Raw genomic sequence first — 27415 nt, 5'->3', positions numbered from 1 at the left:
TGTAATCGTTTATATATATATATATATTAACAAAATAAATCATTATTTTTTAAAGTTAAAATACTAAAATTAAAATACTAAAAAAGCTACCTAAATAAATAAATAATAATAATAAAAACAACACATAAATTTTGATTTATTCTCATCAAAGAACATATTATCACCAGATGAATATCAAAGGAATTGGACGTTTACACAAAAGTAACCTAAGAGTTGAAGTTATCTTATACGTTGGTTTTACAGGAGAGATTTGATCATTTTCCTGTTGGTCCGTCGTCATTCCGTCAGACCCCAAACCTGAATTCATGATGAAATAAAGAGTAAGATTACCAACCAAACGAAATTATATTAACGATGAACTAAAGACGAGAAGTTAATAAACCTGTATCTTTCCGCCAGAGGTGCCAACAAAGAGCAATCCTCCATCATCATCTGTAGTTAGGTACGTAATCTTTGTGTGGCTACCACTAGCACTACCTAATTTAACTGAACCAATTTTTGTATATTTTTCTTTCGACAAGACCTCTATAATCATGCCCAATCTCGAGGCTGTAAACAACAAGTCGGTGCTTACAGCCATGTGATGGATGTCAACTCCAGGCGAAAAGGATCCCACCGTTGTCTTGTTCGACAGCGAAAATGTCTTTCACATTCCAAACAAAAACGCAAAAGAAACATTATCACTTCATAATAACCATCACAAGTATTTGATTCAAGGGTTTATTTAATATTGTTGATTTTGAGTACCTTGCCTGCAGTTCCATCCACTGCTGAACCGGCAGCAAACAGCAAGTTCCCGTGTAAGTGTAAGGAGTAGATGTTTTGTTTCCATAACAACTTTCTTACGCCAGCATAGAATGTGCTTGTAGTATGTTTGGTCAAATCCACCTCCTGCCAATTATCAATACAACAATTTTGGTAAACCATATCACTAAAAATTGTCATCTTCTCAACTCCCCAGATTGATAAGATGTTGGGCTTGGTCATTACTGTTTTTTCTCATTGATTGAAATTTAGAATTCCCTCTAATTCACTAAACACGTTACTACTTGTGATAATGAAAGTAACGAAAGCAATAGATTTCTAAGATTAGGGGTACCAGTATACAGTCACCAGAGCAACCGCAATAAAGTTTATCTTCTGATAATGCCAGGGACTTGACGTATTTATTGAAATTTATATGCTTGGGAACTCCAGAGAAGTTGTACACCTGTAATATCCAACCGAACAAGTATATTATCTTATCAAGAGGATTGAACTCTATGGATATTGGTTCTTCCAGCTCTAGTAGCCTGAACCGAAGTTACCTTAACGCCAGTTCCTTGAGAAACAAAGCATGCGACATTGGCGTTGGCTTTCATGTCATAGATTGGCTCCTTCACTTCATGAACTTGAACGCACTGTATTTTTTCACACTTGACGGTCCATACCTGTAAGAGTGGTGTTTTCCGAGAATTAATGGTGGAAGTTTGATCGAAATAAGATTTGCTATCAGATGCAGTGAGAAAAAGGAAGGCCAATATGTCGTTCTCTTAGGGACTAAAATGCAGTAGAAAGAACCGCAGCCATAATCAGATTAGATTGAATCTTGTCCTTTAGAATGTTGATTGATCCGATCACTATTGTTCAAAGAAACCACTGCGTAATTTTTCTTTGGAAGAAAACTCGGCATAACATGATCAAACAAGTTTTACCCGGATTGTTTTGTCTAAGGAACCGCTGTATAATGCGTCGCCCGAAGAGGAAACACACAGGCATGTTACAGCTTTTGTGTGCTTGCGTGCTTCTTGGATCAACTTCAATACTTTATCTCCAGCATCCCAAACCTAAAAGCAGAATATCGTGCAGGTAGTAAGACAATATAGTGATTTTACCCACCATCTGAACTGACACTAAGGTGGCACATACGACCCGTCTTGTTCAGATTTTTACCTTGATGGTTCCGTCCGAGTGACTGCTTAAGACCCGCCCATTCAGATGAACCAGGGACAAAACCTCTCCATTTGAGCTGGAATCTAGTGCACCAATTTCCGTATAACTCCAGAGCTCTGTCTAATGGGCAGACGATTAGTAGTAAGCTATGGATCCACTTTTAGTGTGAACTAAGAACAAAACCATTTCCCCAAACCCGACTTACTGCATCAACGGATGGCACGTTCATCAAGGCTTTCATTATATCATTGACCACCAAAGAGCTTCTCCTGAGCTTTCTCAACGTTTTGTTGATGGATCTTGCATGAAGTCCCAGTTCCTCAAGTGCAGCTTCGTAATCAGTAACCAAGTTAGTTCGATTTCAAAGAAATATACATACTAACGGTCAGAGTTACAAATAAAACCCACCTGGGTCACTAATGAAAGTTTTCAAAACAAGGCATGCTAAAATCTTCTCCTCCAGGCTGTTAGAAGATTGGAGAACGTTTACAAGTTCATCAAGCAAGGACCTGCGAGCAGTCTCTTGTACCCCAGTATCTGGGAGCGTCGAAACCATGTGGCAGAGCCAGGAAACAATGACAAGACAGGACTTTGCCATCTCTAATGATTTACTCTTCAGGCATTCCTTCATAACTTCAAAAATGTACCCTTTTTCATGGTTACAAAGAACAAGTGCTATCCTCTTCTCCCATACGCTGACTGCCTTCTCTTCCTCCTATAGCATGTATATCTATGATTCATAATCGGAGAGACGTACAGTGAAATAAGTTCCATAGAAATTATAAATTTTAAAAATAGAAACCTCTCTCTCTGATAATTCGTAGTCAGGCTTCCTCAGTCCCTCGGCCTTCATCAAAGCATTGTAAGGCTGATCAAATCCTGCAAGTTTGAGCAACCACGCTTTTGTGTAGGACTTCCCCGAGGAAGTCAATCGCCCAGATAGATATAATGAAGCATCTACAGCTGCAATTTGAGAATTATAGTTGTCCTTTCTTCGAAAGGCTTCAAACAGTGCATCTATAGATTCTTCTCGATAAATGCTCATTCTTCGTGGTTCAGTCTGACACAAGGAAGATTGTCTATTAGTTTCCATGTGAAAATGATTTTCGCATGCAAGCTGTTAAGGGATCTAGTCAAACCAGGAGATCCAGCTGGAGAAGAAGAGAAGCAATGCCCGGCTGTTGCTCAATTGGAGCCATTTGAAGATATGTAAGAAGTGTATGCATCGTACTGAATGCTCCTTCATCTTTAATTGTCTGCAAAATTTGATTGCATTTTGTCCGTCTGTAATTCCCCAACAATGATCAGAAATTGAAATTGAGTTATGATGCGGAATTAACTAGAGGCAGTTATTAGATAAACATGGGATTGCGATACATGACAAATACCAGACAGGCCATGCGAATAATTTGACTCAGGTTTTGGGAGTTGATAATGCTGCTATTTTAATTAAAGAAAACTAGTTTATGGTGAGTGATAGTATTTATATAACAAGCGTTTAATTTTGACCCAAGCCACAAAATGCAGGAGAAAAAAAAAAACAATTTCAAGATCAGTTGATTTTCAGTAGTTGAAGGCTGCTTAGACCTTGGGCCACTTTGTTATGAAAAACAACAGCTTCATTTTTTATTGTTCATTCATGAAACAAGGAGCCCACCATATAAGCAACTTAACTAGAGAAGTAATATTTAAAACTGATTGCACAACAAGAGAAATTTGTTTTCAAGTGAATTAGTATTATACCTGTGCATCTGAACCAGCTCTGACAGAAAAGCCACACACAGGCCTCTATCGTCATCATTTCCAGCATGAAGGAACTCAAGAACTGGAGCAAGCTCAATCTCCTCTACTATTGAGTCCTTGCAACCTTGGTCGACCCGCATACAACATAAAAGTATGGAAAGTATTGGCCTCCTCACTTCTATCCTACCCAAAAACTTGACTAATGCAGGGATTCCTTCAGCAGAGGTAAACCTCTCAGCATTCCTGGACTGGCTAGTTTCATCCCCTCCCATAAAAATCTGTTCGAGCATTGCGATAGCAGCATTTTTTGGCTCTATTACAAACGGAAGATGATCAAATTCTTCATTTTTCTTCTGGATCATCTGGGCTAGGGAAGGTATAAGGTCATGAGCTGACAACTGAGTAAATGTAGGCCTTAGCAGGCACATAAGAACAGAAGCCTCTGACAACCCACTCGTCAGCAAAGAAGCTAGGCAATCAAAATCAGAATCTAGACTACTAAGGGACTCTCCAACACTTCCATCAGCACAAATAAGCTCCGAAAGAACATAAATCGAGGTTCTGAGGACTTCTCTCTCACGGGAATTTAACAGTACTTCCACAAAGCCATTCACAACAGCCAATTCGGATAAATAAGAATGGACCGCTAAATCACCTTTCGAGTCCTTCCAGAACCCTGCTATAGCGAGCACAGCTGTCTCACATTGTTTCAAGCTTTCGAAATTACAAAGACAAGAGACAAAAGGTTTTAAACTGTTAATGATTTTCTCGACTGTGGCCTGGGATATTACACTGGTCGGCGATGAAGATACTGCTTCTTGCATTAATCTTTTGCCTTTTTGGTTAAGAGACTCGTACGTACTGTTTAGAGGAATGTGAAATGGTCGGCAAGGAGTAGATGCCAGAGAATTCGCCATTTTGAAGGAAGAACTGACAGTACTTACTACTGATGTACCAGTCCAAGAACAATCCTGAGCAAGATCAGGATGCTGTTCCTGCCAAGACGTAATCAGTCTTTTCAAGACATAATTCATTTTAGGCATTACAGTTGAAGACAATGGCTGCCGTGTAATGGGGCAAGTTGTATTTCCTCTTTTCAACCATTCCTGAATCGCTTTTCTTTCATAAGTCTGTCCAGTTTCAAGAGTAACAGGCTCACTGAAAATCTGACCTGTTATGGGGCATACGAAATCTTTAGGGGGTCGTACTATATGTGTCACAATCTCAGACGAACGACTTCTGCTTTCCTCCTCAAGTTTATCGATTAAACTGTAGAAAATTTAAGAAGTTTCAAGGCATTTATATTGTGTGAAAATAACAGCTCCAATTAATGGAAAGTGAAATATTGTAATTACCAATTCTCGAAGTCTTGGCTACTCACGTCGTTATAGACTGCATTGTGCGTTTGTCTATATCTTCTCCTGTGGCGGTCTTTCTTCAAGTCCAAAATGAAGAGAAATTGCAATTAAAAGACATAATTTCCAAGCGCAATTGTGCAAAGAGGGAACATGAAACAGAAATCAGAAATGCATCGAAAATAAGGGTTAAGAACACAAGATTAGTACGAGAGAAACACTCACTTCACCCTCAGACTCTACTGGACTGAAGCTGTGATCGCTTCCTGTAGCTGGTGATCTGGGGACAGAGGTAGCAACACGTTGCCCGCCGAAGCGACTAGATAACAGTCGCAATGCAGAACGAGATTCATTTTTACACTTCTCATTCGCTGTTGGAGATAAGACTTTCGGTGAAGGGATTGAAGGAGATGAAATTGGAGAAAAAATGGTGGGAGAATGTTTGCAACTCCCCATTTTCGACGTCTCCCCTTTAGGTCCTATTTGCTCATCCTCTGACGTCCTTGTGCTACTAGGTGAGAGTAATTTATGTGTCACGGTATCGCTAAGTTCGTAAGAATCGAAAGGTTCATGATCAGAATCGTTCTCAATCTCCTCTAGTGAATCATTCTAGAAAGATAAATCAAAACAGAGCTTATGTTATTACTGAATTACGAGTATAACCGGCAGAGTTCCTTCTGGCGTATATATTTAGACCTTTCTAGCAATTGAAATGATGAGAAATGAAATTTGAACTCAAGACAAACCTGAGCATACCGCCCTGCAAATTTCTCTGAGCTGTTGGCTGGACTGGAAGTCCCCTTTGGCCTATTTGGAACACAAATATTTGGTTAGAAAAATAAAGTAACAAAGTAGAGAGCCATCCTGAGAATTTTGGAACCAAACCTGCTTGCTTCTGTTGCACCATCTTTAGATCTTAGCAAGATGGACGAAAAGCCGGCACTCTTGGGTAAAATAGGTCCAAATTTAATGTAATCGGGAATTGAGCGGCTAACTTCATGAAGAGGAGTCATAGGTGGCTCCGCGATTGGCAACATCGGGGCAACCTTCTTGGTAGAGCTTGAATCAGAATTCATACAGTCCTTGAAGTATTTAGCAAAGAGCCTCGAATTCTCGTCCAAAGATTCTCCATAAAGCTTCTCCAACTTCTGTAATTTCTCCACTTGATCAGGCCTCAGCGAAAATATCAAAGATTCGTTGAAGAATTGATCTACATCAGCTGTGAAGGATAAATCAGAAGAATCAGGAATCACTTCGATCACAAGCCTGTGCCTCTCCTCTGAGTACCACCCAACGATTGAACTCATGTGTGGAAGAAAGAGTTCTTTCCAGAGCTCAGGAGCAAAATCAATGCGTGAAAAGAAGGGATCCACAATAAACATCTCAAGAATATGGAGGGCTGAGTTGTGAACATTTCCTCGCAATTTCCAGAGATAAGAAAGATTTAGGTGAGCCCAAGCAGAAAGGTAGAAATTGGGAACTCCAGCAGTTTTCTCGTTAGAGTTTAACAAGGCACACACTTGAAGCATCTTCTCCGCATGGTCAAGCCGTGCAAACTTAGTTTCTATATTGGATGTGTTGAGAGCCTCCTCAAGGGCTTCAATACCCCAATCCAAATTCGCCAGCACTGCTTGATCGGAGTACCTAACCTCTGTATCTTTGTCATGGCTTCCGTCTTCAGCTGCCAATCTCTCGGCACATTGCTCTTTGTGAAGGTTCCTGTGCTCTTTATTGATCAAGCGACCTCGAGTGAAATCATCAATGGTGGAAACCAATAATCTCACAATGTCCTTCTGGTCCATTGCAAACCTATATTCTCCAGCCATCCTTCGCCACAGTTCTCCCCTCCAGTTCGCTCTTTATTAGTGTAAAAAGCTAAGACGTAAAATCATTGCCTCTAATTGCCTTTTCTTCAGTTGCTGAAGATCTATCCGGTGGATAAGCTTACAAACACATTTCAATTCGCAATCGCCATTTCTTTATCTACCAACAATCAAATCAGACGATCAACACCTTGTTACAGTCTACGACGGATATTAGGACAGAATTCTAGTAAACGATGACAGAACAGATGTATCACTGCTAAAGATTACACAAGGTGAAAATATCAACGAAAATTGGTTTCAGAAACAATCGTACATGTGAAGCAATGAACTGAGCTCCAATCAAAGTTGATCCTGGACTTTTCTTCAGCGAAGTAACTTCATTCTGTTGTAAGAATCACTAAGCAAACTACACACGAAGAACTAGAGAGGGAGACACGAAGAACTAGAGAGGGAGAGTGATTGCGACGAATTAGGACATAGTTAGACTAAAACAATGACAGAGCAATATCATCGAACGGTTGCATAGAGGGAAAACATCAACAAAATTCAGTTTCAGAACAAGCATTCGGGAGAAGCAGTGAACTGACCTACGATGGAAATCGAAGTTGATCCAGGACTTGTCTTCATCGAAGCAACTTCGTTGCCGTGAGCATCACTCGCCAAATGATTGATGGGCGGCAGCTGGATGGGGGAAGATTTAGCTGCCGGCCTCGGTTCTGAGAGAGATAATCAAACCGAAGACTTGCAATCATTTCTTAATTAATAGCTATCGCTTTTAGCATGAGAATTAAAAATTAATAAGGAATTGGAACCGTCGTTTAGCGATTATGAAAAGGGAATGCATCATCGCCGTTTAGGTTCAAGAAGGATTGGAACTATCTAAGCCACATCCTATTTCCAACTTTTATTAACTGTCTTCAAATTTTCCAAATGACCAAAACGCCCAGCTTTTGGCGCGAAATTTACCGACCCTACAGTTGTGGACCCGTAACTGATTTTGTTTCTGTTTTTAGTTTTAAATTTTTAAGGCAAAAAAAATTGTTTTTTCATAATTTTTTTTTAAAAAAAATCAAAATTTGACGAGGTTTGGTAATAATACCAAAGCCAAGATAATGCTAATTGTTTGGTTTACGTTGACTTTTTCAGTTCAATTGTTGACTTTATTATGATAAAATTTTATAATATTAATGATAATAAACAGGTCTTGCAGCTCAAATCTTCCTACCGATTGTAATTAAAAAAATAAGTAACGGTCTTTAAAAAATTAATAATAAATAAATGATAAATAAACGAAGAATAAATATGTAAATCAACTAGATGAATCTGGGCCAATGAATCTGGGCCGATGAATCTGGGCCAATGAATCTGGGCCAAACCCGCCTTCATCCATTTATGGTGCCGGTAAAACCAGCGCCGCGCACTGAAGCGCGTCAACCATGGGTCATATGGTTCGGGCTCTCCGGCACTGGCCGATGTTGCAGAATCACTGTTTCGGTTGCACCGTACATCATTTTCTCTCATCTCCGCCGTGGGTGGCCAAAAGAATCGACTCTCGTCGACTAACTTTAGCTACCGTTCATTCTGCTCGTCGCGAAGTCCAATATGGATCGAAAGGTCTCAGATTATCCAAAGCTCAAGCTCCGGCCGAATTCCAAGAAGATGAGAGCGTTGATGAGGACTTGGATGTTAGAAAGAGCCGGAACCAGCTTAAACGGGAAGCTCGACGAGCCGTCCAATGGGGCATGGATCTCGCGGCCTTCTCCACTCCTCAAATTAAACGCATCCTTAGGTAAACATATCCTCTCATAACATTATCCGGCGACTTCTTATTCTTGTATAATGTTTATCACTGATAATCTTCGGGAGATGGTAAATGGAGTTTGAGTTTCCAAGTTTAGTGAGACTAATGCGAGATTTCTTTTACTTGTCCGGGGTGATAGAGTGGCGTCCCTCGAGAAAGATGTCTTCGATGCAATAATGCTTGTGAAGGTGATTCTTCTAGTGCTTGAATTTTGTGGTTAGTCGTATCCTTTGGCAGTATGGCAACGCATGAACTTTTTATGTAGCTAAGGTGTTTGATTTTTTGACGCAGAGGCTTGGGCGTGATGTCAGAGAAGGAAAACGAAGGCAGTTTAGTTACATTGGTAAGCTGATATTTGATATTTCTTTCTTTGTAAAATGTGCATTTCGGCCATTCGTGTTAGTAGTTAGAACTGATAAAAATCACGACTCTCCACAATTGTATAATATTATCCACTTTGAGCCTAAGCTTTCATCGTTTTGCTTTTTGTTTTCCAAAAAGCCTCGTACCAATAGAGATAGTGTTCCTTATTTATAACTCATGATCTTCCTCTTAATTAGCTAACGTGAGACTACTTCTTTCAATAATCCTCAACAATCCTCCCATCGAACAAAGTAGACCATAAAACCTCTTCTTAGGCTCGTAGACCCCTTGATCAGTCTCCCCTTAATCGAGGTTCGACTCCTTTCTCTAGCGCCCTCGAACAAAATACACCCTTTGTTCGACACTTGAGTCACTTTTGACTACACCTTCGAGGCTCACAACTTCTTTGTTCGACATTTGAGGATTCTATTGACATGGCTAAGTTAGGGCATGACTATGATATCATGTTAGAAATCACGACTCTCCACAATAGTATGATATTGTTCACTTTGAGCATAAGTTCTCATGGCTTTGCTTTTTGTTTCCTAAAAGGTCTCATACCAATGGAGATAGTGTTTCTTACTTATAAACCCATAATCTTTCTCTTAATTAGCCAATGTGGGACCACTTCTTTCGATATTCTAATGTAAGAATATTAAACTTGGATCACCATGACGTGATGGTTTATCAAGAACAATTGAAGAAGAAATATAAACTTGCTGTCTATGTGATCCTTGATAAACGTATGAGACCGAGATCCTGTAAAATGTAAGGCACAAAATCGCACTTTAAGAGAACAGTCTTCTCAAATTTGAAATGGAGGGCCTTGAAATGACCATAACTCTGGTTAGGGTATTGGGGTCATTGTTCTAAGCAGCACGGACTTGGGACACAAACATGTCATGATGCAGATATGATGATATGTCAATTTCTACAGAAGTAGAACACAAACACGTTGGGGACATGTTTTTTAGAATATATGTGTGTATAATTGATACATTAATACTTCTTTAGCTAAGGAAGTGTAAATTTATTTTTCCAAAGCATTCGTATTCTGTGGCTCTGATAAATTGGCTTAATTTGCTATAGGAAAACTGCTGAGGGATGTTCAACCTGAATTAATGGACAGTTTAATACAGGCCACAAAAGACGGTGACCATAGCATGCTGCAGACATTGTCTGGTTCGGTAGCAGTTGACGATGATGAAGATACAGACTCTGAATATGAGGAGGAGGAAGAAAAGGTATTTTATGTCCTGGTTCTTTTACACATTACCGCTTCTTTTACATACCAAATTGTTATAATTTTTGTAGTTTATTTGTCTTGCTGACCTTTTCTAAGACTATACTACAGCAATGGAACCGAATGAAATGTAAAAACTACACTTAGAAATTAGAGCCAGCGAGTATGGCTACTGTTGCTTTATTAGGATTTAACTTTGATTAATATACAGGAACTTGTCAAAACTGTAAAAAACCCTCTCTCTTTCTTTTCTTCTTTTTTTTTTTTTTTTTTTTTTTTTTTTTTTTTTTTTGTGATGAGTAAAAACCTATGTTTCTGGACTCAATTGAAGTGATGGGGCATTATGTTCATAAATGTCATTTTATACCATGTTCATTTTAATTTTAGAAGTTTTTCTTCCCCTTTCCCTCCATATCTTTCTTAATTAGGGTCCGCATGTGGACATTGCTACAAGATGGCTTGATGGGTTAGTCAGTAAGGACAAGAACGTTACAAATGAAATTTATTCGCTACAAACTGTTGAATTTGACCGTCAGGTACTTGACTTACTACATCCCTACTTTTTTTCTCTTCTTTTCTTTTCATGTCAATGGTGTGCCACCCTTACCCATTTTTGTAACGTTCTAAGTTGTTTAAGATGTTGTGTGTGTGTGTGTGAGAGAGAGATAATAAACATTAAGAGAAAATGTCAAAAAGAGGTGAAAACCCCTATCCAAGGGAAATTAACAGGAAAAAAAAAAAAAAAAACACTTCCACTGGACTATAATTGTAGAAAAGCTATAGCTCTGAAAATATGAAGAAAATGTACACTAAGTGAGAGCCAAAAAAAAGGATCGAACCATGGAAGAAAAATAAAAGTTATTTAAGATAGTTGCAAACAAAAGAGGGCCTTTGTATGCTTCTAGCTGAAAAAGTTATAATCAGGCCTGCCTTGTCAACTATCAATTACCCAAGAACAATAGGACAAAGATTTTCGGAACAATTACAACTTGAAGCTTTTATTAGCTAAGTTAGATATTCTATTCCCATGCGATTCTGACTAGCATGAAAATCATCAACAGGAGCTGCGGAGACTTGTCCGAAAAGTGCACATGGTTGAAGAACGCAAGGCGGCAACTGAAGAGAATGAGGATGAAGTCAATGTGGCAATAACAACCGCTAGAAAGCCCCTTGCTCGTTTTCTTTGTAGAATGGCGAAACAACTGCCCCCTTATGAACTCTAGTAAAAATTTATTTGTGCACTATATTAACTTCGCATTCTTTCTTATGCACACATATTTGTTTTTTATAACCTTGCAGACTGTTAATTCTCACTTCCAACACATTTTTTTCTTTTCCTTCTCACCTTCTTTCAACTCTGCTTGATCAAGTTGTTGAGTGCTAACTAGGCTCTTAGAGACTGTTTACCAGGCTATGTCTAATATGCATCTCGAGGTCTTTCTTGATCCTTTTCCTGTCCATGTCCAGCACTCTTCTCTGTAGGAATGCCTTTTAATAGTGGGGGAATTTATTATAGAGCCCAGATCTGAAAGGGAGGGTTAGAAAAGATGGAAGCATAAATGAAGTTGCTAGGAAAGCAACAACAGCTAGCTTACATTTAGGGATGGTCATGATATTGTTCGTACAAAATTGGGGTCTTGAGGCCTTTTCTGCATCAACTTCTGCCTTAAAAATTGTAATTTCTGGTCTATGATGGAAGATTAGTATTGAATGACGCCATTCCTCTTTAATGGTTGGAGGTGAGTGACGTAGGCCCCCACATCAATACCTCCAACCAAGACCTTCGGTTGATGTGGGTTTGAACACTGAGAAAGGAAGGGGCGTTGAGAGTTGGAATGTTCCCCGGTAGTTGGTCGGTTTGAGACCATTGATTTGCTTAAGGAATCAAATTTGATTTCGGAAATGGGAAGTTGTATCCAACTTGAAATATTGTCAGCTTTGGTAAACAAACTGAAGAACCAAATGGGAAAAAGGCTCAGTTGGCAGCTACGTGGAACCATAGTCAGCGACCCCACGTTTCTTGCAATAAAAACGTGGCCCAATCAAACCACTAACCAAAGATCACCTTTTCTCTGTGGTTTTTCTAAGCGTATGGTTCTTTTTAATGTACTGATTAATCTTAATTACCTATTTAAATATTAGATTTTTTTTTTTCTTTTTAATTTTAGCATGGTCTACAAAATATGGATTTGTGATATTTGATAATTACAAGTTGACTTTGATATAATTTTATATGTCGTCTATCAAATTATTGGCTAAATCATGCCAACTTATCTGAATTTATTAAATCAAGTGTCATGTCTAGTAGTCTATTAAATTATATGTATTAGAGAGAAATTTTAATATATATATATATATTTAGTGGAAGAAATGTTGAGTATGAATTAGATAAATACCCAAATTTTATATATTGATAGCATAATTTGAAATTCTTAAAAGCAAGAAATCATTTGGTTAATTTTTTATTTAAATAAATAAATAAATAAAATATTGACCATGGGCCCAGGCCCACTAAGCATGAGGCTAGAATGGTCCGTTTACCTTCCGTTGGTGTCTATAAATACGCCATTCATCCATTCCTTAGAGAGCTCACTCTTAATCTCTCTGTTTCTCATCCCCGACGAAACTAAACAATTCTCTTCAACTTCTTTCTCATCTTCTCGTCTCTTCATTTGACTCTTGCGTTCTAACCCTTTAATGGGAACACAAATTTGGTTCATATTATATCTTCTGACCATCCAAATTTCAATATCAGGTAGCTTTACATTTTCAGGTTCTTTTGAAATCCATATTTAGTGTTCATGTTCTGAATCTTATGTTTAAGTATGAAATTGCAGGAGTATTATCCACCACTTTCAGCATAGTAAATAAATGTGAGTACACAGTTTGGCCGGGAATTCTCTCCAACGCCGGAGTTCCACCACTTCCCGCCACCGGCTTCGTCCTCGCTGCTGGCGACTCCAAAACAATCTCTGCTCCGGGGTCATGGGGGGGCCGATTCTGGGGCCGGACCCACTGTTCACAAGACTCCAATGGAAAATTCTCTTGCCTCACTGGTGACTGCGGCTCCGACAAGGTTGAGTGCGGCGGGAACGGCGCGAAGCCGCCAGCTACTCTGGCGGAGTTCACCCTGGATGGCGCTGGCGGCCTTGACTTCTTCGATGTGAGTTTGGTCGATGGTTACAATATTCCTATGCTGGTTGTCCCGCAGGGCGGCACCGGCGAGAAATGTGTAAGCACGGGGTGCGTTGTGGATTTGAACGGCGCGTGTCCTCAAGAGCTCAAGGTTTTCAGCGTGGACGGCGGAGAGAACGTCGCGTGTAAAAGCGCGTGTGAAGCTTTCAACGAACCGCAGTACTGTTGCAGTGGCGAGTACGCGACACCCGATACTTGCAAACCCTCTGCGTACTCGCAGGTGTTCAAAAGCGCGTGTCCACGCGCTTACAGCTACGCTTACGACGACAAAACCAGCACGTTTACATGTGCCGACGCCGATTATATCATCACATTCTGCCCTTCACCCAACACAAGGTAAATTTACAAAATTCTCCCTTTTGACTTTATACCTCGCCTTCTTTTTCGTTCCAACGTTAGAGGGCATTTTCGTACATTAGAAGTTTTCATAATTTCCAGTCAGCGGGAATCACGTGCTTAATACTTATGCCATATAGGATTTGGAAGGGTATTTTAGTAATTTAATCCTTCATCGACCGACTCTTTAGCCGACATGTTTCCAGGCGGGACGTGGGGCGGCGGCGACGCCGTCGAATCAACGATTGAGTTTTTGTTGATCGTGCCGCGGAATAATAGAGATTTTTCAGGTGGAGTCCGTTTTTTTAGCTCAACGGCTTAAATAACGTAACACGAGGTGTTGTAATTTGGCACGATTTTCTAGCTGTATGCAATTACGCAACGGTCAAATAATCTGCCTAACGGTCCACTGACAATCTGACACGTTTCACTTGATTAACACTATTGCTTTTTTTATTTTTTATCTGAATGTATCAGTCACCGACAAATTTCATTTCTTTTGTGAGTGCAGTCAGAAATCAACGGAAGGTCACAACACAAGCACGCCGGCAATTAATGGCGGCAACGACACTATGGTTTACGAAGGGGCTGGATATGATCTAAGCGGCGCGTCGAGAACAACGCTCCGCGGTATACTGGGGGTAGCCATTGCCACGGTGTCCATTCTTCAATCTCGGCAGCTCTTTTGACCCGACCCGCTTTCTTTCGTAGTTGGTTTGTAGTAGTAAGAGGCCCATTACCTTTTTAAAGAAGAGTTCGGCCCATTTTTGCCTGGAGAGCATCGTGTCACATGTGGAGCCCACAGCGTGTTTCATTCATTAGAAAATGCATGATGGGCCAAGTGGGGGTAAGCCGGGGGCCAGGTGATGCAGACGCGTGTCACAATTGAAAAGCTAACCAATCCGCCGTCTGATAGGCGTAAGCTGAAAGAGAAGACTAGGGATTTAAATATTTAAGAATTCTTTCCAAGGATTTTACGATACGTCAATTCTTTCTAATAAGATGGATGAATTCATTTGTTGGTATTGGGGGAAGAACTCAATATTGTTATGATTAAACTGTTTAATTAATATGTTTATGTCACAATCTAATATTGCTGTAAAAACGATATTGATGATTCCAAATGGGTCATATCACTAAGTTATTTTAATATCGAGTTGATTATATTTATTATATGGTTAAGTGGTTTAGGCTTTTAGAATACGAACAATTGTTAAATAACACAAAATCAAATATGTTGGAATAAAAATAAAATAACTCTACCTTTAGATAAAATGGTAAAGACCCTAATGCTAAAATTCTGTGATATGTATGGAATATAGAATACACGACTACACGTACCAAAGCCGCCTTCTTTTCTTTTTTTTCTTTTTTGCAATGGCCTTCCTATGAAAAAACACCATAAAGATAATAATAATAAGGAACAAAAAGAAAAGGAAAATATATGAGAACCCTAAGAAAGGAAACAAAGAAAAAAAAAAAACCCTAGATTTCCCTCAACAATTAACTCGCGAATCATATAACAGCACAATTTACCCAGCTTTATTTAGTCATGAATGAAACCACCCCCCACCACCACCACCACCATGGCGAAGGGGTTCAGCCTCCTCGGATGAATCATTCTCTGGCAGTGATCATCAGTATACTTCTGTGAATTAACGAAAGGGTCCAACTCCAAAAGTGAGAAAAAGTTGATGAGCGGAAGGATTACTGTTTCCATGGAGGCTGGTGATGTTTATAGCTTAGCATATACCCTTCCCACCCACCATCAGGGCAATCTGGTTCTTTCCTTTTCGCACCAACTCCAGAACTTGAGGGTGGTTGTCTCAACTGCTCTTCCACAGTTCGGAAATGGCCTGGGAGTAGAAACTGCTTTAAACCCCCAGAATCACTTAATCCAGAATTCAAATCAAATTTAGGACGCGAATGAGCTAAACCGTTGGGAGTCAGCTGTGGATCCGTCATGCCCATGACAAACGGTGGGTGAGAGTAAGAGGAAGGCGGAACAGCTGACATAGGGCCGCCCATAATTTGAGGCATAACAGCAGCTCCTCTTGAATCAACCATGTAAGGAATTGAACCGCTAGGTTCGTACATGGTTGAGAATGAAATGGTTGGCGGCCCTGGAGTCAATCCATTGTATCCAATAAAAGGAGTCTGGTGGTAAGAAGCAACAGAGCTCATTCCTAGTATATCGCCTGTTCTTGTCAAAGTAGCACCCATTCCAGCAGGCTCAACACTTCTGCCGTTTGGCAACGGTGAAGCATGAAAAGGAAAATCTTTTCTATTAACTGCCACCCTTTTACCCATAATGGAAATAACAGAAGCATCCGAATTTGGGCGTCCATAAGCACTTGCATTTTGACAATACTTACCAGGGCCTTGATCAGGAGCATCACCTTGAACACATGGCCTATCATTCAAATCAATATTCCTTACCAAAGGTTGCATCGATGACGAAGAACAGGCAGGAGAAGCACTGTAGCTATTCTGGATGTTAACGAGTCCCTCCATTCTCAAATCTGATGATGGAGCATCAACATCATCGCCTACGCAGTTAAGGTCCAGCTTTAGTCCCCCAGATCTTCGTTGTCCACTTTCAACTAAAAACTCTCCAGATTGAGGGAAAGATGATCCCAGGTTTTGTTTCCTCGTTTCTTCTCCAGTCTCAGCCACATTCAAATCAATGTCAAGAAAATCCTGTCTCTGCTTTGAACTATCAGAATTTCCCCCACTAGAAAGTGTTCTATCACTATCAGGAACTTTACGTGGGGAAGCAGGCCGGAAAGCACTAGTGGCTGCAGAGCCTCTCCATCCAAGCACCCCTTCAAACTGCAAAGGTGTTAGAGGCAATCCAGATGAAGCAGCTGGTCTAGAAACAGAGGTAACAGATACCGGTAAAGATACTGGAGTTGCTAACTGCTCGGCATCATCATTAAATACATCTTGATTTAGATCAAATTCACAAAATCCTTTTTCTGTACTCGCATCTACCCCTCGAGCTGCTTCACTGACCAAGGAGGATTCCCTTTCATTTAAATTTTCTGGTTGAGTATCTAAATTATCTGGATGGGTTAAGCATGTCTCCGCATCAGAATATGATTCAGCAACATTACTTTTTGCAGACTGGACCTCCCCTGCTTGGAGGTCAGCCGGAAGGTCCTGTTTGTCAGCCATGGTGTCTAGTTTTCCCAACTGCCTGATTCCACCATCAGAAACTTTATCAGAAGAAGAGCTGCAGGATGGCTCTCGATAATCCACCACTTCTCTTTCTACTTCTTGAGCTACTTGCCGAGCAACCTCCAGAGCATCAACTATACCATACTCAAGTTCCATATCTGACCTATTATTAATAATATTTGAAGTTCTGGGATTTGATTTCTGTTTCGAAAATTCAAAATTAATCATTCCACCGTCATCTTCCTTTCTCCTACATTGTCTGCCTCCATTGACTTGACCAAAGTTTTCCATCCTCAAAAAAGAAGCCCCACGATCCTCAAGTTTTCCTATTAGACTCCCATTCATAGACAAACCCCTCAGAGTATTTCGATAGCACTCAGCATCTAGGCCTGCAGATTTGAACACAGGCATGCTAGCATAATTTGTCTTTCTATCAGATATCCCACTTCCTGAATCTAATGTGGAAACTTTCTCACTATCTAGACTAGAACTGCATTGACGGACACCAGCATTGGCAAGATCATCATTATCTTGTTGAGCTGGAGCTTCTTCAGCAGGCTCTTCACCATTTGCAACATCAAAACCTTCCAAAACAGTTCCGGGAACCTGCAAGGAGGAATGTGAACAATTATCTGATTTCTCTATCACACATGACCTACCAGAAGAGCCATCAATCTTGTTCACTTGGTTTTCAAGCTCCGGCAACTCATTCAACTTCTTTGAACCATCCAACTGTTCATTACCACAGCCTTCCCTTGCAGCTGGAAAGCTACAAGCCACACTAGCTGAACTTCCTCCTCCAACAGAACATAGAGATGTTTCATCCTTCTTCAAAGCATCCTCACCAGCAGAGTTTGTTGTTAAATCTGGAGATATATCTTTCACAACTGAATTTCCAGAAACTGAATGAGACTCGATCTCGTTTCTTGGAGATTGAACCTTGTTTCTTGGAGATTGAACTTTTGAATCTTCAACCTTATCTGAGTGAAGAGCATCAGAGTTTCCGGGGGACAATATCTTGTCCCTGACAGGTTCTGTTGCTTGTTTTCCATCATTGGATAATTCTCTTGAAACAGATGCACCTGAAGCAGATGACGTTCCTGCTCCAGGAGCAAGATTTGAATCTTCATCAAAACGTACACCACGATTTTCTGCATCATGGAGTAAATCTTTATCATTTATCTCCTGCATCCACCTGTCGAGAAGTACACTCAATTCATTCCCAAACCTAGATTTTCCATTGTCAGTAGTTTCATGCAGGCCCTTAACAGTAAACAAAATTCCAGAAGAAATAGATTTCTCAGCAGTTATATGTAGCTTTTTAAGTGCTTGCAACAGAACAATGATAGATTCTTCCACGGTGCTATCATTTGAATCGTTACTAAATTTTTGAGCATCCTTAAGCCATCTTTGAATGAAGCTCAGTCCATCTAATTGGATAAAAAGATCGAGACAATCTTTATTCTCCGTAGCTGCAATAGCACCTGCAACAGCAGCCCAGTGCCTGGTTGCATCGCTGACATTCTTAACAAAACAATCCTTCTCCTTTTGCATAACATTGATCAACTCCTCAACTCTGCATGGGGCTGTAAGCCCATTTTTTATTTCAGTCAAGGTGAAGAAGTCTTCAAGTGTCATCATGCTTCATACACCATCCTTGAGAGCATGAAAAGTGAAAGCCTTTTCATCCATCTAGCAGACGAACAGATCAAATTATAAAACGCTGCAAATAAAGAAAAAATGTGTCAATCAAGAGAGATTCCTAAAACTAGGGAAAATATGCATGCAAAATTAAAACTGATATAGTTGCACATTTGTCATCAAATGATTTATGAAGTGACAGTTACCTAAGAAGCACAAACACATTAGTTTTGTTAATGTATTCGAGTCCGACATCTGACCCTAGGACATTCTAACACTTGTTGGACATGTATCAGACACTTTTAGTGCAATAATAGCCATCAGTTGTACAAAGTCAAAGTAGGTCCAAAACTTGTAGTACATGCATCGAATACTTGTTAAGTATACTAAATAGATGCATATGTGACCAAAGTAATATTTGATAGTGAAATACATCAACAAAATTTTTAAACATGTAAATGCATAAACTTGTTCACTTTGAATTTCCTTCATGTATGAAACTGATATATTTTTTTAATTAGAAAAAATGATATATATATATATGTGTGTGTGTGTGTGTGTCTTTTCCATGTTCATGCCCTAGATTTTAAAAATGACGTGTTGTTGTGCCAGTGTCTTTTCCGTATGTGTGTCTTGAACCCGTGTCCGTGATTAGATAGTTACAAATGTTACACCATGCACAAAGAAGCAGCAAAAAATGGTTACATGTTATCACACGAGAAAAGTGTGTGAAAAGATGGGGGTGGGAGGCAGGGCAACGTTCAAATAGGCATGTCAACTAAATATAGTATTGTTCTACACAACAAAAATACAATATCCCAATTATAAAAGGCCTGAAATGAAGCCTTGACTATGACACGAGAAACCAACCCAATAAGTTAAAATATGTTATGTTTACACCTGAGATAAAGTACACTGAGAAAAGTGTTTGAAGCCATGTATGGCAAACATAAGTAAGCTCAAAAAGAGCATGGCAGATATAATCATCAATCATACCAAAAAATATATACACAGGCAGGCAGTTCACAGAAGACTTGACATGAAATTTGGTAACATAACAAAACTGAACATCCATAGCCAAAAATCTAAATAAAAATAATCGCATCTCAATCCTGTAGCTATGCTAATCAGTTATAGTTTAAAATTAATCAAGAAACAAACATATAAATCAACTGTAAGAATTAAACATAAATAGTGTCTTTAATTGAACTTGCACCAAAAAACCCTTGATGTTAGAACTTCCAGAGCATTCAGCAAATAACAAGTATGGCATAATCAAACAGGCAACGTCCATATCGATTAGAGACCCTGAGAGATGTGCGCAGAAACTACAACAGAAGGACAATATTTGATCTATATCACTCTGAAAACACATTGGCTAATGGACTTCGATTATAAGAGTAACGGTGAGAAAGCCCATTTGACTATTGTAGGAATTTTCAACATATTCACCAAAATATGGATGATGACGAGCAAGAACTTCGTCCATGTTCAACTTTCCAAAAGGAAAAATTAAACACGATGTGCCATTGAATAACGATTGGAAAACAGCCCACCACTGTTATGGTGAGTCCAACAGCCGATTACCTACAAATTTAGAGCAGTTCCCAGTGCTACAACCAAGGGCAGAAGCTACTTTAAAAGATCCGCTAAGGAGGGAAAATAATAATCGATATTCGCTAAATCATGGTTTTAGCTATTGAAATTGCAAGATCATCCAGCTACCAATATAACCCAATGGTTAAGACGACAATAATTCTTAATAACAGCCAGAGCCAAGTAAGCAGCTCGTCCGTATCCCCAGAAAAAGCCAAAGGAGATATAAAAACAAGCACCACCTACGGAAGTATCTCCGAATCAGATGATAGGTTAGAACACAGAGAAAATGGAAATTATCAAACGAGGTCGCCCTGCTTTACGGCCTTTAAACGAAGAACCGGCATGGAGGAAAATGAAATGCAAATTTCAATGGGTGATTGTGAAAATCAATGCGCAGACATGTAGTATGATATAAAATGAAAAAGGAATTAAGAATGAGCAAATAAAAATGCAAGGAGGCAACAGTATGAGTGTCTTGCCTTGACAACAGAGCGGTAAACCCTAGCTTCAGATTCGACCGGAAACAGAAGCTCCAAACACTCGTCCTTCTCCGAAATTCTCTCTCTGGTTGATGAATGAGGAATTTCTCTCTCTAGAACTTCCCTTTCTTTCTTTCTTTCTCTTTTCCGTTTTCACAAAACCCTCGTTTTGTCGTCTGTGAAACCTTCCCCCACATCGAGCGAGAGAGATAGAGAGAGATAGAGAGAGAGAGAGAGAGAATAAACGAAAGCGTTGCTCTTCTCTCTCCTTTGCCTCGAATCGTGATTTCTACATTTTCTTTTTTTCCTAAGCGATGGGATGGCGGCACGTGGGACTCGTGCGAGTCTTTTGCGACATGTAGTTCCGGTTCAAATTGGGATCCATAAATGAACCGAAATGGTCCGGATGAGCCCGAACAAATCCAGAAACTGTCACTTTCTGGCATACGGAATGGAATGCCTTTTTGTAGGCAGTTTTAAATTAATTCTTAATTTGGAAGGAAATCCAAATTCTCACCAAAATTAAAAATGTCTTCTATTTTCCCAAAAACTCCCTTTCTTTTTTGTAATAAATAATGCAGTATGTATGTTGGGAAAGCTGGACTTTTAGACCAATAATTATAAAATAAACTTAAATTAATTAGAAGTTTATTTTTAGTTGAATTTATATCCTTTTTCTTCCTCCGTGGGTTACTTCATCCTGCCTTTAACTATACCTGTAAATGCTTTCATACTGGTGTTGTATGGCTGTGGTCACCTCGTACCGTGAGATGTTTAGTCAAGTCCAATAACAAGTAAAACCCTTATTTTGTTGTCTCCCTTGGGTTATCTTTTCGCTCCCCCTTGTATAGATTGGAGAAGAGTCCGACCAATCTAAGGAGATTACCATTATGTAAATGTGACATTAAAGTAAATAGAAGATCTTAAAATAAAGTATCATAACTCTAAATTATCACATATTCCCTCTAAATTATCACCTATCCAAAATCAGTACCTATGTAAGAACAAAAGAACGCTAATTTTTTTTAAAATGTGGCATGAATTGCATCATCTTAAGATAATTTTGAACTATTTATTCACAAGTTGCTGATCTTCATATCAAGTTGAGCTCATATTAACATAGCTAATCTAATGAAGAAAAAAAAAAAACAAACCAAATTAGAATTTAAATTTAAATTATAAATATATTAAAGGTTAAATTATACAACACACCTAACACACCTAATTTTGATTTTGAGTAATTTTTAACTATACTCTTGAACAAAGTCTAATGCAAAACAAAGAAAAATCCTAATCTTCGACACTTCTGCTTGCCCCCACGCGATTGATGACAAAATTAGAAGGTATAACAATAAACTTCGGAATTAGACCAAAATAAAAAGGCAGATTAATGAGGTAGTAGTTAGTAACTATCAAGCCTCCCGTTTCTGACCTACTCTTGGATCCAACCTTTAGTTGCGAGGATTACATCATCAAGAGCAACATTATTAACTACATCTTTCTCCATCATGAACATCAAGATATCAAAACCCAGACATTAATATTAACATTTGAAGTAAAAATTAATGTTGACAGCCACTAATCAACAATCTAGATAACACTAAAGCACACCATTAATCACCTCATTACACTAATTAATTACACATACAAGGGTTGATTGATATTAGAGGTTGATGAGAACAGGGACAGACCTTGGGGGATTTGAGAGCATGTGAACAACCTCCCTCATGGTTGGCCTTGCAGAGCTGTCTTCTTCCACGCACATCATGGCTATTTTGAAGAGGTGGATTACGTCTTGGAGAGGGTATTCGGCGAGGCGAGAGTCCACCACGGCTAATACTGAGGCAGCATCGGACGGTTGAGAGAGTTCTGATGAGGTTTTGAGGACCCACCTCACTATGTCCACGCCTTCTCCAAAATCCCCCACTGGCTTCCTCCCGGCTATCAGCTCCAGCAGCACCACACCGAAGCTGTACACATCGCTCTTCTCGTCCACTTTCAGTGTGTACGCGTATTCTGTTATATGGGCGTCAGTGATTAATCTTAATTTAATTAGAATTTTACAGATAAGGATGAACCAGACCTGGAGCAATGTAGCCGTATGAGCCGGCAATGGAGGACATACACTCGGAGGCGCCGCCATTCTGGAAGAACTTGGCGAGCCCAAAGTCAGAGACATGAGCTTCAAAGAGCTTATCCAGCAGTATATTATTGGACTTCACGTCCCTGTGGATGATCAGCGGCGTACAATCGTGGTGCAAGTAACAGAGCCCCTTGGCGGCTTCCATCGCGATCTTGTACCGCAAGTCCCAATGCAAATGCCCGCCCTTCACTCCATGCAGCCTCTGATCCAAGCTCCCATTCGGCATGTACTCGTATAGAAGCAGATTCGTGTCTCTGTTCGACACGTAACCCAAAAGCCTGACGATGTTCCGGTGCTTGATTCGCCCTAGAGTCTGAATTTCAGCAGAGAAACCGTGGTCGTTCCGGCCGCTTCCTAACAACAGTTTAATAGCTACGATGGAGCCGTCTGGCATTGATCCACGGTAGACGACGCCAGCGCCGCCTTTGCCGATGATATTCTCCTCCTTCAAACACTCGAGGACGTCCTCCGCTTTAAAATTGAGGCGTTGGAACGCTGTGAGTTTCCATGCCTTTGATTTCTGAATCCTCTTTCTCTTTCTGAGATAAACTGCGACGAATACGCATAATAGAACGGTGAATATCGCGACGATTGAAATGATTAGCTTAACAGATTTCGAATTCTTGTGTAGAGATCCGCAAGATCCGTGGCTGGGGAAGCAGAGGTTAGGGTTTCCGGCGAAGGCGCTGCCGTTGAATACCGAAAACTGACCGCCTGTGGGGATTCTACCGAAAAAGTTATTGTATGACAAATCAAGAACTGTAAGACTCATCATCGACCGAATCTCGTCAGGAATTTGGCCCGACACTTGATTTCTTGACAAATTGAGGACGCTCAAGATTTTCAGCTTCGACAATCCCCTGGGAATTTGGCCGACGAGATTATTTTCACTGAGATCGATTGACGTTAAAGACGAGCACTGAACAACTGAATGCGGAATTTCGCCGCTAATATCGTTAAAGCTGATGTTAATCCTCAGCAACTTGTTCAATTCAAATATTTCCACGGGCAAATGCCCAGTGAATTGGTTATATTCCAGAGAAACAACCTGCAAGTTTTCTAAATTCTTAATAGCGGCGGGGATTTCCCCGGTAATATGGTTGTTACTGAGCTGCAGAGTTCCAAGAAACTCGCCAGACATTTGCGACGGAAGAGCGCCAGAGAAGTAATTATTACTGATATCAAGTAGCTCCAACGCCGGGAAGTTGAAGAACCCTGCCGGAACCGTTCCGTTGAAGAAATTTCCCGCAATTCTTATTTTCGTAAGTGAATCACATCGGCCTAATTTCTCGGGGATGGGCCCATAGAAGTAATTATCCAACAGAATCAAAGTCTTCAACCTACCATTACATAAATCCGGAGGAATGAGTCCAGTTAGATGATTTGTCGCTACGTCGAGTAGAAAAAGTTTTCCGTTACGCCCTAGATTCTCGGGGAGCTCCAGCGTGAAGTTGTTACTCCACAACTGAAGCACTTCAAGATGTGGAAAATCACCTATGAAACCAGGGATTGGACCGTGAAGCTTGTTGTTGAACAAATTGATCAGCGTGAGGTTCTGCAGTACCACGAAACTCGACGGTATCTCTCCGGTGAGTTCGTTCAGTGAGAGGTCCAGTGACTTGAGGCTAATCAGACCGGAAAGTTCAGGGGGAATCCGACCGGTTATATTGTTTACTTGTAGAAATAGACTATGAAGGTGCTTCAAATTCCCCATACTCGGAGGAATCTCACCGGAGAGGTTACAGTTGGCTAAATCGAGAAGCTCAAGAGAACTCAACGATCCGAACTCGGCCGGAATCCCGCCGTCGTAATGGTTAAAATATCCGGCGTAAAGATACCTAAGATTCTTCAGCCGCGCCAAACTCGCTGGAATATTTCCGGTAAGCGCATTTCCCCGCACGCTTAAGAACTCCAACGTCTGCATCTCCGAGTAAACAGAAGGAATCTGACCAGTGAAGTAACATCCACCAAGGTCAAGATGCTTAAGTTTCTTCAGTTTGACAAACTCCACCGGGAGCGGGCCGGAGAAATTGTTGTTATAGACATCAAAAACCTCGAGTTCGGTCATTCCAAGCGTGATTTCAGCCGGCAACTTATCATGAAATGCGTTGTTAGATAGGTTAAGAATCTTAAGCGATGTGAGTTTTGCCATTTCGAGAGGAAGTCCTCCGGTGAGATTGTCACTCACTAAGGTCAAGTTCTCAATCTTCTCCAACATCCCAATCTCTGGCGGAATCGGGCCGAATAAACGAAAATTCGAGACGTTAAGCGCAACAACTCTGTGATCGCCGTCACACGTAACGCCGGAGAAATCGCAATGAGCAGACGGGGACGACGACGGCTCCCAATCATCAAGCGCCGACCTCCCGGGTCCGATCATGGCGCTCTTCATCTTCAACAGCGCTTCCATATCGCGATTGGCGAAACAAAAACTGGCAGAGAACAGAAGTAAAACGAGGATAAACAAGTGGGAAAGAACAGGATGGAGCGATTTTTTCCTCATCCCCACTGCGTTTCTTGTTCTTCGATGAAACACAGTGAAGAGGGAAAATGGGGAATATGGCGTCAAATTAAGCAAAAACTGGAAGCTGTATAATAGGCGGTGGCGGTAAAATGGAAACAGGTGAAGAATAAAGAAACCCGAAACATCTACTTCGAATAGGAGGCTGCGTGCTAGAGAGTAGAGTAGGGATCAGGTGAGGCCGTCTCATCCAAGGCTCTGCGACTGCTACCTCCGAGCACATCTGGACCCTACATCATTATTCATGTACGAGGCATTAGATTAGACAGCGACCGACGGATGGATGGATGCTCTTGCTTTCCACCTGCCTCTTATAAATCTATTAAGGTATTTCTTATTTTCCAATTATATAATTTGCATGGTGTTTACTCATTTAGTTTTGAACATAATCTTAATTAATAGATTAATTATAATTTAATTAAAATGGGTAGATATAGACAGGGCAGTGGGCAGTGGGCAGTGGGCAGTGGGCAGGGGGCAGGGGGAAGGGGCAGTGCTCGGAATGAAACACCAATGAAGATGATGGGCTTTTGTAGGGATTGTTGGGGGCCCAATCAAAGCCTGGTTTTGTCTTTTTCCCAACAGACACTTTTTTTTATTTTATTTTTATTTTTTTTTTCCCTCTCTTCTCTGACTCTCAGTTTCGTCATTCAGCACAAAGTCCACTCTTCTACTTCTAACCCTTTCTCTGGTCTTCTGCTGCTTCTGGTGCTGTAGGCCCACTTCTCCCTTCTTCCACCTCCTTTGGGCCCCTTTCCATTTATCCTCTGCACCCCGTCTCACCCTAACTCTCCCTGCTCCCCTTTCTTCCACAACCTTTTTTTCTCTTTTTTTTTTGTTGGGAAAATGTTGTTTTGATGACCACTAGGAGTTGGAAGAACATATTCCAATTCTCACCATTAGTGGCGAAGGATTGAAACTTTACACTTTATGAAATGAATGGGAATCAAAGGGTGTGATTTTGCGAATAAATGCTCTACTGCTTTTGTCTAAAACAATCCTTTTTGGTGTATATTTGTGTCATTGGCTATTCAAAAACTACATAAAAATAAATACCTTCCCACCAAACCAAACCTTTGACATTCCATACATTGAGTTGTGTACTTCTATATTCTGTAATTTATCTGTAACCCTTTTAATTTTCTTTTTTACACTCGTGCATTTTGCTTATAAGAATATACAAAAAGTTGGGTTTTTTGATTGGTTAATTAATTTATGTTTCTTATATTAATACATCCTTTTATGGAAAGCCAAACAATATGCTTTTGCTTTTATTCATTATTATTCATTCATGGGTGGAAACCAAAGAAAATTCTCCAAATTATTATTCATTCATGGCTTCTTTTCGTGTGTAAATAACTTTATTAAAAATAAAATAAAATATTAAAAAGGTTTGAACTTCAAATATTTTTAGAAAAATTAGATCAAGATTAAAGTCTCTATTAAGTTGGTTTATTTTATTTTGTTTAATGAAATTTTCACGTAATTTTACCGAGACCCGTGTTGTCTCGTGATGATGGCCTGACGGAGGGGCAGAAGAAAAGAAGAAAATGGAATTGAATAAATGTATAATTCGTTTTGTTGCATTGGGAAATATTACGAGGGATTGACGGATTGATTTATGATTACGACATGACGACTTGAACAGGCCGCTGAGTTTCAATCATGTTTGGGCCATCCAAGCCCATTTTGTCTTCATAATTGGGCCGTGGGCTTCATTTCTTAGTAAACGAATCCCCATAATGCCCTTTTCATATGTTCAAGACAATTTGATCAAACATGACGGATTTGAGTTCACATTTTTACAACATTTGAACAAACTTCACATTGTTTTAATAGCACCAATCTTTTACCTTTTTCAAAACAATAATCATTATTAGCTGCATTTTTTGGTGGCAAAAAATGCATGATTTTTTAGGTAGCAAGTATTACAAATAATAATAATAATCATAATTATTTATCAAAATTAAATATCAATTTCTATTATTTAATTAAATATCAATACTATTTTATAGTATTAGATTAAATAGCCATAAAATTTAAAATAAATAGAGTAAA

The 27415-nt window shown here is 39.9% G+C and overlaps 5 protein-coding genes across 7 annotated transcripts; 2 read left to right on the top strand and 3 right to left on the bottom strand.

Moving 5' to 3' along the window:
- Positions 1 to 112: 112 nt before the first annotated feature.
- Positions 113 to 7708, bottom strand: LOC111797458 (putative E3 ubiquitin-protein ligase LIN-1). 2 transcript variants are annotated; one of them, XM_023680452.2, is made up of 18 exons: positions 7444 to 7708; positions 7170 to 7276; positions 5916 to 7013; positions 5777 to 5837; positions 5256 to 5639; positions 5031 to 5110; positions 3676 to 4944; positions 3072 to 3216; positions 2735 to 2992; positions 2341 to 2647; positions 2138 to 2262; positions 1933 to 2052; positions 1695 to 1826; positions 1308 to 1430; positions 1100 to 1210; positions 748 to 891; positions 383 to 643; positions 113 to 297 (listed from the first exon to the last, which is right to left on the bottom strand). In XM_023680452.2, exons 3-18 carry the CDS (start codon positions 6854 to 6856, stop codon positions 277 to 279), a joined length of 4482 nt encoding a protein of 1493 aa, XP_023536220.2. In that variant the 5' UTR covers positions 6857 to 7013; positions 7170 to 7276; positions 7444 to 7708; the 3' UTR covers positions 113 to 276. The 2 variants fall into 2 exon arrangements, with proteins under 2 accessions (XP_023536220.2, XP_086980527.1); XM_087124401.1 differs by lacking the exons at positions 113 to 297; positions 383 to 643; positions 748 to 891; ... (1 more) ...; positions 1308 to 1430; positions 1695 to 1826 and having other exon boundaries at positions 1979 to 2048.
- A 561-nt stretch (positions 7709 to 8269) lies between these two features.
- LOC111796585 (kinesin-like protein) lies at positions 8270 to 11595 on the top strand. Its single transcript, XM_023679273.2, has 6 exons — positions 8270 to 8645; positions 8797 to 8845; positions 8949 to 9000; positions 10110 to 10264; positions 10692 to 10799; positions 11325 to 11595. Exons 1-6 carry the CDS (start codon positions 8293 to 8295, stop codon positions 11484 to 11486), a joined length of 879 nt encoding a protein of 292 aa, XP_023535041.2. The 5' UTR covers positions 8270 to 8292; the 3' UTR covers positions 11487 to 11595.
- A 1277-nt stretch (positions 11596 to 12872) lies between these two features.
- On the top strand, positions 12873 to 14944 carry LOC111797323 (thaumatin-like protein 1b). Its single transcript, XM_023680302.2, has 3 exons — positions 12873 to 13018; positions 13101 to 13794; positions 14306 to 14944. The coding sequence occupies exons 1-3, from the start codon at positions 12961 to 12963 to the stop codon at positions 14481 to 14483; spliced, it is 930 nt and encodes a 309-aa protein (XP_023536070.2). The 5' UTR covers positions 12873 to 12960; the 3' UTR covers positions 14484 to 14944.
- A 99-nt stretch (positions 14945 to 15043) lies between these two features.
- LOC111797017 (uncharacterized) lies at positions 15044 to 20963 on the bottom strand. Of its 2 annotated transcripts, none has more exons than XM_023679865.2 (2): positions 20694 to 20963; positions 15044 to 18697 (listed from the first exon to the last, which is right to left on the bottom strand). In XM_023679865.2, exon 2 carries the CDS (start codon positions 18613 to 18615, stop codon positions 15502 to 15504), a length of 3114 nt encoding a protein of 1037 aa, XP_023535633.2. In that variant the 5' UTR covers positions 18616 to 18697; positions 20694 to 20963; the 3' UTR covers positions 15044 to 15501. The 2 variants fall into 2 exon arrangements, with proteins under 2 accessions (XP_023535633.2, XP_086980831.1); XM_087124705.1 differs by having other exon boundaries at positions 15044 to 18666.
- Positions 20964 to 22204: 1241 nt separating this feature from the next.
- LOC111796906 (receptor protein kinase CLAVATA1) lies at positions 22205 to 25774 on the bottom strand. Its single transcript, XM_023679704.2, has 2 exons — positions 22777 to 25774; positions 22205 to 22709 (listed from the first exon to the last, which is right to left on the bottom strand). Exons 1-2 carry the CDS (start codon positions 25337 to 25339, stop codon positions 22357 to 22359), a joined length of 2916 nt encoding a protein of 971 aa, XP_023535472.2. The 5' UTR covers positions 25340 to 25774; the 3' UTR covers positions 22205 to 22356.
- Positions 25775 to 27415: the final 1641 nt, after the last annotated feature.

The sequence above is a fragment of the Cucurbita pepo genome, chromosome 6 (genome assembly GCF_057944985.1).
Source record: "Cucurbita pepo subsp. pepo isolate OVF chromosome 6, ASM5794498v1, whole genome shotgun sequence".
NCBI classification, from domain to species: Eukaryota; Viridiplantae; Streptophyta; class Magnoliopsida; order Cucurbitales; family Cucurbitaceae; genus Cucurbita; species Cucurbita pepo.
Note: the sequence above shows the minus strand (reverse complement) of the source record. Positions and strands in the feature narration are given on the sequence as shown.

What these genes read in the sequence shown, in the direction of transcription:
- LOC111797017 (XM_023679865.2), bottom strand. Translation starts at nt 18,615, where the DNA reads ATGATGACACTTGAAGACTTCTTCACCTTGACTGAAATAAAAAATGGG.
- LOC111796585 (XM_023679273.2), top strand. Translation starts at nt 8,293, where the DNA reads ATGGGTCATATGGTTCGGGCTCTCCGGCACTGGCCGATGTTGCAGAAT. An exon ending in AAGGCAGTTTAGTTACATTG is followed by an intron (nt 9,001 to 10,109) that starts GTAAGCTGATAT and finishes AATTTGCTATAG; the next exon opens with GAAAACTGCTGAGGGATGTT. An exon ending in ATGAGGAGGAGGAAGAAAAG is followed by an intron (nt 10,265 to 10,691) that starts GTATTTTATGTC and finishes TTTCTTAATTAG; the next exon opens with GGTCCGCATGTGGACATTGC.
- LOC111797323 (XM_023680302.2), top strand. Translation starts at nt 12,961, where the DNA reads ATGGGAACACAAATTTGGTTCATATTATATCTTCTGACCATCCAAATT. An exon ending in CATCCAAATTTCAATATCAG is followed by an intron (nt 13,019 to 13,100) that starts GTAGCTTTACAT and finishes ATGAAATTGCAG; the next exon opens with GAGTATTATCCACCACTTTC. An exon ending in TGCCCTTCACCCAACACAAG is followed by an intron (nt 13,795 to 14,305) that starts GTAAATTTACAA and finishes TTGTGAGTGCAG; the next exon opens with TCAGAAATCAACGGAAGGTC.
- LOC111797458 (XM_023680452.2), bottom strand. Translation starts at nt 6,856, where the DNA reads ATGGCTGGAGAATATAGGTTTGCAATGGACCAGAAGGACATTGTGAGA. An exon ending in GAGCTGGTTCAGATGCACAG is followed by an intron (nt 3,217 to 3,675) that starts GTATAATACTAA and finishes GGGGAATTACAG; the next exon opens with ACGGACAAAATGCAATCAAA. An exon ending in ACGTGCCATCCGTTGATGCA is followed by an intron (nt 2,053 to 2,137) that starts GTAAGTCGGGTT and finishes TCTGCCCATTAG; the next exon opens with ACAGAGCTCTGGAGTTATAC.
- LOC111796906 (XM_023679704.2), bottom strand. Translation starts at nt 25,339, where the DNA reads ATGAGGAAAAAATCGCTCCATCCTGTTCTTTCCCACTTGTTTATCCTC. An exon ending in ATACGGCTACATTGCTCCAG is followed by an intron (nt 22,710 to 22,776) that starts GTCTGGTTCATC and finishes CCCATATAACAG; the next exon opens with AATACGCGTACACACTGAAA.